The 9,675-nt window shown below is 49.8% G+C and overlaps 4 protein-coding genes across 4 annotated transcripts; 1 reads left to right on the top strand and 3 right to left on the bottom strand.

Moving 5' to 3' along the window:
- Positions 1-244: 244 nt before the first annotated feature.
- Positions 245-1,581, top strand: HO133_004898 (uncharacterized protein; the record flags this gene model as incomplete). The annotated part of the gene is made up of 4 exons (XM_037295810.1): positions 245-494; positions 569-721; positions 782-1,325; positions 1,404-1,581. 4 exons carry the CDS (start codon positions 245-247, stop codon positions 1,579-1,581), a joined length of 1,125 nt encoding a protein of 374 aa, XP_037157811.1.
- A 1,863-nt stretch (positions 1,582-3,444) lies between these two features.
- On the bottom strand, positions 3,445-5,396 carry HO133_004899 (uncharacterized protein; the record flags this gene model as incomplete). Its single annotated transcript, XM_037295811.1, has 5 exons — positions 3,445-3,999; positions 4,093-4,191; positions 4,239-4,631; positions 4,688-5,118; positions 5,186-5,396. The coding sequence occupies 5 exons, from the start codon at positions 5,394-5,396 to the stop codon at positions 3,445-3,447; spliced, it is 1,689 nt and encodes a 562-aa protein (XP_037157812.1).
- Positions 5,397-6,303: 907 nt separating this feature from the next.
- HO133_004900 (uncharacterized protein) lies at positions 6,304-7,161 on the bottom strand (the record flags this gene model as incomplete). Its single annotated transcript, XM_037295812.1, has 2 exons — positions 6,304-6,379; positions 6,917-7,161. The coding sequence occupies 2 exons, from the start codon at positions 7,159-7,161 to the stop codon at positions 6,304-6,306; spliced, it is 321 nt and encodes a 106-aa protein (XP_037157813.1).
- Positions 7,162-8,183: 1,022 nt separating this feature from the next.
- On the bottom strand, positions 8,184-8,669 carry HO133_004901 (uncharacterized protein; the record flags this gene model as incomplete). Its single annotated transcript, XM_037295813.1, has 1 exon — positions 8,184-8,669. One exon carries the CDS (start codon positions 8,667-8,669, stop codon positions 8,184-8,186), a length of 486 nt encoding a protein of 161 aa, XP_037157814.1.
- Between the last annotated feature and the right edge of the window lie 1,006 nt (positions 8,670-9,675).

The raw sequence follows: 9,675 nt of genomic DNA on the forward strand, positions 1-9,675 counted from the left end.
GTACTATGGTCAATTTCGCTACACTCTTGCGGCGTTTCGTCGCTTGTGCGCTTGAGAAGCCACCTCCATGTTCATGTCAGAAATCGATAAGAAATGTCGGGAAAAGCAAATGTAACCGAGGAAGAGCATACTTATTTAACGAAGCAAGCTCGCTCGCCAAGCTGGAACTTCCTTGATACATTCTTTGATTAGCATCTCCCAAAGTACTGTAGCCAGCGCTTTTCCATTCTTACTTACATCATACATGGCTTCTACTACCGCACTCCTCGTTGCGACCTTCACGCTCTTTTCTTCAGCCCTTGCCTTCAGTCCTGACCAGTGCAACATCACTTCCTACGGCGCTCCTACTAAAGCAGCGTGCAATACCCTTCTCACAAACATAGCAAAACTAGGGACTGAGAATGCTTCTTATCTGTTCATTCCTTCGGAGTTTCCAACGCCGACGGGACTGTCGAATAGTACTAGGAAGAATTTTCCTCAGTCTTGGTCCACCAGTAAGCTTCTAGCTGCATCTCATGGCACACCCGGCTAAACGGAAAGATAATAATATCGACTAATCTGTTGATAGCTGGCTGCAAGGCGGCTCTTGTCCCAATCGAAGTCACGACTGCGTCCGTCACCTACGATACTTCTTCGTACCAGGACCTCGCATCTGCAGGTCAGATTGTAGTTCAAGAATGTATCTCCAACTCCACGTCTTCTGGTGGTTGGGAGCTTGCAGGTATGCCTTCTCATCTATCGCCTTCTTTCTGAAAGTGAAGGACTCATGCTATGTACGCAGGGGACAACCAAGACTTAGTCCTACATGTCTATGCCGCAGGGTCACAAATAGACGCCACGATAGCAAAGCAGACCGGCACCGAAATCGCAGCTACGTCAGAAGACCAGATCGAAGATGCGGAGTTGGACGACCCGGACTATGATGGCAGCGAAGATGACAGTGATGGCAGTGACGACAACGGTGATGACGATAGTGACGATGATAGCGGCGATGATACTGGCGACGACACTGGCAATGACACAGATGGCGACACAGGTGACGACACAAGTGACAACGGCGCCACTGCTCTAGGCGGTTCTGGGACTGGGACTGCATCCGGGCCTATTTCTACGGGCTTCTCCGCCAAGGCATCCTCAGTTGCACCAGTAGCTTCTGCAAGGGCGGTCACGTCATCCGGGACGTTCAAATACATTGGCTGCCAGCTCGATTCGTCGACCTCGCGAACTCTGAGCTCTTTGAGCTGGGCGGGAACTGAGCTTACGGTTGAGAGATGCGCGGCTTACTGCGCCGGCTATCAGTATATGGGAGTTGAATTTGGCTCTGAGTAAGTATTTAGTCACAGCTGATAGCCGAGATGTACACCTTCTGTTGGATAAGGATACTGATGTTGTGGTTGTTGCAGATGTTACTGTGGCGGTGATGTCGATGGCAAAGGTGTCAAGTCCGCGACTGTTGTCAGAACTAGCCCCAATAACTGCACCATGCCTTGTAATGGGGATGCGACGCAGCTCTGTGGGGGATCCGGATGGTTGAATCTCTATCAGAATACTAACAGCGCGACTGCTGGGGCGACAAGTTGAACGTCAACATCTGACGTGTAAGGAAAGGAAGGGGATGAAGCTGTACGCTCGGTAGAAAGTTGTGCTGTTGGCGTATGGGTCGCCGTCCCGATAGATTGAATGAAAAGGATTTCTGTGAGTGCGATCCCGACAAAAGTGTTTGGTGAGGAATACTGCAAGCAATGGCAGTTGCCGAAGGGGTTGATCACGGTACGTTGTTGGGCCGACTGGTAAATATACTGCTGGAATGATTGGCTATCACCAGGGCCAAACCTACAATGAACAGAATCAGGCTCAGCACGGTTCCCTGCCCCAAACATAGTCCGATCACGTCACCAGGAAGTAAGGATATGAATATCCTGGCTGTCGGCAACCATGCATCACAAGTATTTTGGAAATCAGCCAAATCGCCAGGTTTGTATACTGGGCCCTACTGATCCATTGGCAGTCTCCTTATATGACTACAGGCGGTGAGAACAAATGTAATTGGCCCAGGGAACTCAATACTACTGGCAGTCACTCTATTCCTCCAAAAGTCTGGATGGCATCACTTCCAAATCATGAGGGAGGAATCATGCAGCTTGCCGCTTCTTCTAGCGGTAGAACAAAAGCTTTTGGGCTGTAAGGCACATCTTCTCTTAGCGTGTACTAGATTCCACTGTCTCGAAGAAAAGTTACCCTTAGCCACAATTGACTCCGATCAGACGCTGGTTTCGATCGTAGTCATGTACGCTTCACGGTTATTAGAGCGGTGAACGTGCAGGCTTCCGAATGTAGGGCGGACAAATACCCATCCATTCCGTGTTACATCCGTTCAGTGGCAAATCCGGGTACTGCCTTGCCACCGCCCTCCTCTTGTTTCGGCGGGGGCAGTCTTCCTGATGAGTCGTATCACCAAACTCACCAATTAGATACCTTTTCAATGTCTGCCACAAGAAATGTTCTTGTTCTCGGTCCTTCCTGCCCATATTAAGTACTTCTATATCTATCTTGGGGATTCTGAAGCCATGAATGTAGACAGTGTTTCAATTGACGAGCGGAGATCTCTGCGCAAAGCGTTTTCCAGCAGTCTCCTCGCTAGGATGAATCCTTAACTTATTCTGCGGAGCTATAACAGTAGAGGCGATGGTCTAACGACAAGGTCCCTCCTCAACTACGCTGGATCTACACATTCTTGAATGACTTGGAATATTGACAGCGACGGTTCCGCGAACAACGGAGTCGATCGGATCACCCTTTCCAGGCTGGTGACCGGGTTGAAATGTTTACTGGCCTGGCATATCTGATTAGAGATATGAAATACAGCAAGGCACAGAAGTGCTGGCTCTATACTCTGGAATATGGGCAGATGTTTGGGGATCCAAGTTGGGATTATGAGGGGGTGAGGGAAGACCTTTCAAGGCCGCTGGGACGGAAACTTTATGGAGGCCAAGGGGCCTTCGAGGATCTGGCTGGTCAATGACATTGATGCGGGAGAGGAGCTACGGTGGGGGTCGGGCAGAGGGTGGTTTCTCTAGGCTTCCACGGTCTGATTGAGGAAAGAGTTATTTGCGAGTAGATGAGAGACTCGTAGAATCTGAAAGCGTACCCTTGTTACATCTACTCCCATCCTTATCGACGCACTGAGTGTCGCTGAACATTTCCACTGGCAAGATCTGAAGAAAAAAGATAATCGGAAATACCTCTACCACGAGTCTGCAACACGTAGCATAATATCTATCTTAAATACCGAAAAACACTCCTGCTTATACTTTTGCATGCTTGAGCAGCAGGCTACCCTCCCCGTTCGCCTGACTATAATCCCTCACCAGGCAAGTAGATACCCGCTGCTTGACAGCTTAATGAAGTATACCTCATCACAGGGCTGGAGCGTTACTGGACATATCATGGCTTGGAGCAGCCGTCTGAGAGAGATGGACCGGCAGCCCTAGAAGGTTCGGCCGTTGGGGCCGGCATTGGAGTGAAAGGATACCCTGCCAGTGGCTGAACTCCTCGTCTGCAGGGATCTTGGATATTCGGAATCTCCATAGGTTGTTCCTCTTGTCTGTGGACCGGCAATGGAGCTTGGTTGTCCGAAGCTGGCTCACTGAGGCCTGACCTCGGATTTTGCCCCGAGTCAACTGGGGCATGTCTAGCCTCAAAGAGACGCCGGTCGTTGCGCTGAGCATTGTGATGCATCTCAAAACTTGCTGAAGCACTGCTCCGGCTCGGTGTGCGGAGGCTGCCTGATACGATCGGCGGAAGCTGAGAGGGTGGAGGCCCCGTGCTGTTGGGTTGTTGTCGAGCCATAATGAGACGCTTCTTGTTCTGCTGTTCCAGGAGCATCATTTGCATTTGATAGTTTTGAAGTGCATGACTGCCGGGATGAACCACAGACCGTGTACAAGGCGGCAAAACAGTATCCTGCACTTGCCGAGCCGTAAGAAGGCGTCTCGTGTTCTGCTGCTCCAGAAGCATAAGTTGCATTTGATAGTCTGGTGATACATAATGCGGCCGGGAGATGTTTAGACAGGCTAAGGAGGATTTGCATACCAAGCCAATAAAAATGCAAGCGTCGCAGTCTGGAGGAAACCCATTTCCAGGGCTTCCTCTTTTGCATTGCCTGTTGGTTATACGGCAGGAATCGCAAGCCTATATTAGGTCAGCACATGGCTACTCATAGGATTGATGATATCTACCCGAATCAGCGGATACCATTCAGCTCTCCCTCTGGAGTCCGCCGCTGCATTGCTCTCCGCTTCCCACTCCAATCTTGCCTGGTTGATATCCCCTTCATCGTCGAGGTCTATTTCCTGGTTTGCCTGTCTCCGAAACTGGCATTTCCTCAGAGTCGCCTTCGCTTGTCCAAATTCCTCTCCCATCGCATCAGTCCAAGTTTGGATGGGGTTTTTGAGACGCTGGACACAGGCAGCCCCCTCCTTTGACACTTCCATGTGTCGAATGTGGGTATGCCAATCGAGTCGTGCAAGTGGTTGTAGGCTCGGGTCTAGTTGACTGACGAGCACATTGAACGTGGCAAAGTTGTGCTGAGGGAGCTGATGGTCTCTTGTATGAGTCGGTACCTGGTCCACCTGGATACCGTCAGATCAGCCACGAAAACAACTTTTATGTAATCCGGATGGCCTACCGGCGCGCTATTCAACGCGGTCGTAGTGATTCTTCGCTCCCCGAAAAATCGGTCGAACAGATCCCTCCATTCGCACGACAGCTCACGCTTAGCAGCGTCAATGTTCAGTGCTGGCAAGGCACAGTCGCCCACACTTCCTCGGACCTGCACCACGAACATGCGAACAGGACTTTCGAATAGGCGTATTCGTGATCCAGGTACAGACTTGTCTGCTTCGCCCAATCTACCAGATCCTGCCTCAGCCCGAAGCCTTTCGAATGTCTTACGTTTAAAAGTTGAAACATCGAGCGAACGGGGGTTCCAACTGCTGTTCTTTGAGCGTACCGAAAATACTGCCCTGCCTGGGTATCTTGGCTTTATGTTGTCGAAGTTCAGTCTAAAGGCGAAGTCATAGACCTTCCGACGGTCTGGTGGATTGTAGACTAGAGACGCTATACAGTCAAGACCCATGTCAATCAACTAGCCTAGGTGTTGGCGGTAATGCACATCAGGACTCACAATCCACATGTAGCCAAGTCTTGGGTAGATGCTCTGTACGAAATATATCTTCAATCTCTTCCTTGAATTGCTTCGACACGAGGCGCACGGTAGTCCATAGGTATGTGAGCTCGTCTGGGCTTTTGCGATGGCGGAAGTTTTGGGTGGTGATACTCCAAATTTCTGGAGGGAAGTGCAGATGAGAGGGCATAGATGGGATTGCGGTAGCCATGTTGGTATCAGTACTTAATGGACCGTATGGATTATTGAAGCACACTGTACAGAGTGGGCAAACGCGGAGATGTCTGAAATTGGAAAGGAAAGGAAAGGAAAGGAAAGGAAAGGAAAGAGGAAGAAGTGGGATCGGAAGTCAGGCGGCAGCTTTTCCCCCGCGGCTGCAGCCTTGCTCCGCCTAGTTCCCTTCCAAGAATAGCAAGATTATGCGAGTCTGAAGGATTTGATCGCGAGCATTCTTTTCAATCTCCTTAATTTTGTTCTGGCTTTCGGTGTTGGCATTTTTGGATGAGGGGGGTCTTTCATAGCTGCTTTCCCTTCTACTACTTCCAATTGCAGATTGCAAAATGGATAATGCGAGATACGGGATCAGGTGACGGGCTTCATGTCTGAAAACCGAGATGTAGCCGTTATGTGCGACCTTGTGCTTCGAGCTTGAACAGATAATTTTTTTTATGAAGAATTCCAGACTAGTGAGACTACAACACTGCTTGGTGGGAAATGTGTCCTAGACCGAGCTGTCTTGGCACATCTCCTCGGCTACACCTGCCTTCGTCAGAAGTCGCCTCGCCTCGGCATTTCATGCCCCCCTACAACATACTGTACACGGCGGATTACACTTGCACCATTGATAGCGTCAACATTCTTCTCCAGCCTGGAATTCATATTGATGCAGAGGCTTATGAGGCTCGCTCAGTAGTGAGAATGACAAAGAAACGACCCTTAGAATTCATGACTATCGAATGGTGAAGAAAGTGCGTAGAACTCCACGGCTTTCCAAACGCCCATGGTCAAGGAACAGAAGATACTGCAGTTAGAGGTACAGTGTGGTTACATCTTGCGTAACCCCGCCACTCAACGCTCGAAGTCCCGTCATGAAAGTCGTATTATTGACCAGCGAAGATCTATTGTCCGGATTCGTAGGATCCATTCCAGGCGGAAAGTCGAGGATAGTCTCTTGGTTCATCAGGTGGTCCAACCCTATGATAAAACGTATGGTCAGGCTCCGCAGCTCAAGCCTGAGTTCAGAGAGAAGTGGTCGGATATCGTCAACCAGGTGCTAAGGCTTAGGCCTTGCCTCCGACCCAGAAAGTGTTTCGATCAGACACCGCAAGGGGGCTACACGCCTTTGATTGGTCAATACCTATCAGAGGGCGTGTATCAATAGACGAGCTAACGGGACCCAGTCACTCAGAGCTGACCAGGGTGATTGTATATGTACACGACTGACTCGCAAAAATAGCGAGCAGCGATGAGCGGTGAAGTACAACAATACTCCGTGAGATAGGGTATAGAGATAGAGATGCTGGGAGGGTGAAAATGTTTCTTTCGAAGATGAGACAGAGTCAATCCACAGCCATTCAAGAAAAGGATTATGGAAAAGGTCAGTGGTAATGAGTATCGTTGTAATTGTAACCGCACCGGAAACCTGTTTTCTCAGCGCCTTTTTTGGTCGCCTTGATCTTGAATATGGTGCATTAGGGTACAACCGCGCCTGGATGGAAGTCCAAGACGAACATCGAGTCAACAACGTCCCCCTGACCTTCAGTTGTTGTCCCATCACCCAGATTCATACAGTCCGCCGGACCAAGCCATGGCCCCAGTCTCTTGTCCATCTCCTTGATGTAATCCTCCCGCCTTTCTTCCACGATCTCCCAATCGAACGGGGGAACCCGTCCACCACCACCAAACTCGTACGGTCGCAGTCGTACAGTAATTCTTATCCTCTCAAAGCCCACATAGTTTCTCAGCACGCCGGCCATGCGCTCCGTGAGGCGCCATGTATGCGGATCCAGATGACACACTTTGCGATGGACATCATGACCACTGAATTGATGCAGTAGGTTCATTGTTCGTGTGAAGATAGCGTGCTTTGAGGGTTCATGGTCTCCGAATCCGATCTCGGGCTTGGAAATGTAGAAGTTCTGGATCTTCGCAATGGTGGAGGAGCTTGGGACGGATAGGGGATGCTGGTGGCGTGGATTGAACGCGCGGAGATGGTAGATGCCCTACTTGTATAGAAGCGGTGCTGCTTGCGTGTTGATTGAGCGGCAGACACGGAGAAACTCAAAGCTGGAAGCCAGAGTGAGGTACTTGTAGATCTCTTCGCGGAGTTCGAAGGGGAGAGTTATGATGTATGTTGCTTGGTTGGGTCGTGTTGCTTATCACTGCCATCGGTGAACCGTGGGCTGGTGTTTTGTGTTTGAGCTAAGTGGTCTCGAGAGGTAGGTTGGATAAGGTGCAAAAAGGGCAGGTCCTGGCGCATAGTTGTGAACTCCAGGATCGTCCGGTCGCGGTCAAGATTGAGCGCTGAAATTAGGACATCATGGAGGTGTTGCTCAAATGGCTGGCTTGTATGTTTGATGCCGATGTAAATGGCCAAAAAAATGAGGAAAGTGTGAGTCGAGTGCTTCGTTCACTTAGCCGTGGAACAACGAGAAATTAGGTGGAGGAGGAAAGGATGAAAGATGGGGAAATGCCGATACTAACGGTTAAAAGGCTGACAAGTTGAAGTGAAAAGCTAAGCCCAATAAAGTCATAGAGTCTATCTCACTTGAGAACTATGTTTGTTTTCAGATTCGAGTCAGGGGGTTATGTCCCAATGGTCGGCCGAGAGTCTTGTCGAGTATTGTACTGGAGACAATGACATATACATGAAGGTGCAGCACAAGATTGTCGATGCTAAGGCCCTTGATCTAGGGGTTGGTTTCTAAAGCTACCAGCTACCGGTGCTCAACAGTTGTTGTTGACTTACGTAGTAAGCGCATGTCTAGTCAGAGTTCAATCAGCGTTGCCTGCCGGGCGCAGCTCGCATCGAATGCCATCTCCTAGTCCGCCATAACAGGTCTTCCATCCTCTCTTGCTCTGTGGGACGCAAATCGGAGTAAGACTGCCCGTGGATGCTTCGGCCCAATCGATACAAGTCCTCTGAAGTCTCATGCACAAACTGTAGGTCTTCCAGAATTTGCTGCTCCTTGCTCTCAATGATCTTCTTGTAATAGGCCACCAGCTCCATCAATGGCATCTTCTCTTGAAGGCGTGGATTTAGATAGATCTGACATTTGCTCACGTTACGCAAAAGGGTTAGTGGCTGCATAATGAGTTCGATATCGGTTGCAAATAGTGCGGTGCCCGTGGAATTTGCTGCTCGCCACAGTCGCCGTTCGATAGTCTCCTTGGTGTAACTACCATGATCCGTAAGGCGCTCGACGTCTATTGTCGTCACCTCAACACTGCCTTGGACACTCGTTGGTTCCTCGATCCCTATCATTGTATAGTACCCGCCTGATAGTGGTATGAGTTCCAGAAATCGACGCGAAGGCACTTGAGGGATTCTAACAGGCAAATTGCTTTGCAGAAATTGATAAGGTTGCGTCGTACATGTACGAGGTGCCTGGATTGGTCGCAAGAAGAGTGAATTTGTAGCCAAACACACTTGACTTTGTGCAGTGGGATCATGGTCGACACACACCCATCTAAGCACCCGCAACCCCAGTGGGTTGAGAGGAAGTTGATGCCATCGTCTTCGATATGCACAGTTATCGTGAGTCTATCATAGAGGTAGCGAGCTGTCTCCTCGTATATTTGGCGACTAGTCCGCATGATGGCCATCTCACAAGGAGCCTTGTCGTGGCGGTGTCTGGTCCAGATATAATCCGTGATGCCGGACCCAGCGTCTTCAGTACATCCCCACTCATTTCCTGAGTTGATCTGATCAACGTCCGGAAGGAGAAAGCTGGCGCATCAGAGGAAATCTTCCTCGGCGATGAGCTGCATCTTGGTTATGACGGCGTCACCAGAGTGGTCATCTACGTCGATAGCTGAGAGACCGGAGGCGTGCAGGTTGAAGCAGTCGTCTGGTGAATTCATTGTACTGATCGCTGGGTCTGTGCGTTTGAAAATCTGGAGAAGATGGATGGGAAAGAAGAAGGAAAGCTGGCGTCTTGAAGACTTGGACAATAATAGGCTAAGAGCATGACGGTTCCCGCAAAAGCCAAGCCCTGGAAACAAGTTTTGATATGTCCGTAGGCTTAGCTCTAACGAGTAGTGAAGCGTGAAAAGTATACATATCATTTAGGACGTGGCAGGTATGTCAAAATATCAGGTATGGAATGTGTGTTGTGTAGAACGAACGGATTGTTTCTCCAAAACCTCTCCGGGGCCAGGTCCTAAGTACAGTACAAACTCAGGTGGCTGGGAAACACGGTGGCTGGGAAACACGGTGGCTGGGAAACACGGTGGCTGGGATGCGTGGGGGCCACATTTTGACAAAATAT

The sequence above is a fragment of the Letharia lupina genome (assembly GCF_014066315.1).
Source record: "Letharia lupina isolate WasteWater1 chromosome Unknown contig_2, whole genome shotgun sequence".
Taxonomy (NCBI): Eukaryota; Fungi; Ascomycota; class Lecanoromycetes; order Lecanorales; family Parmeliaceae; genus Letharia; species Letharia lupina.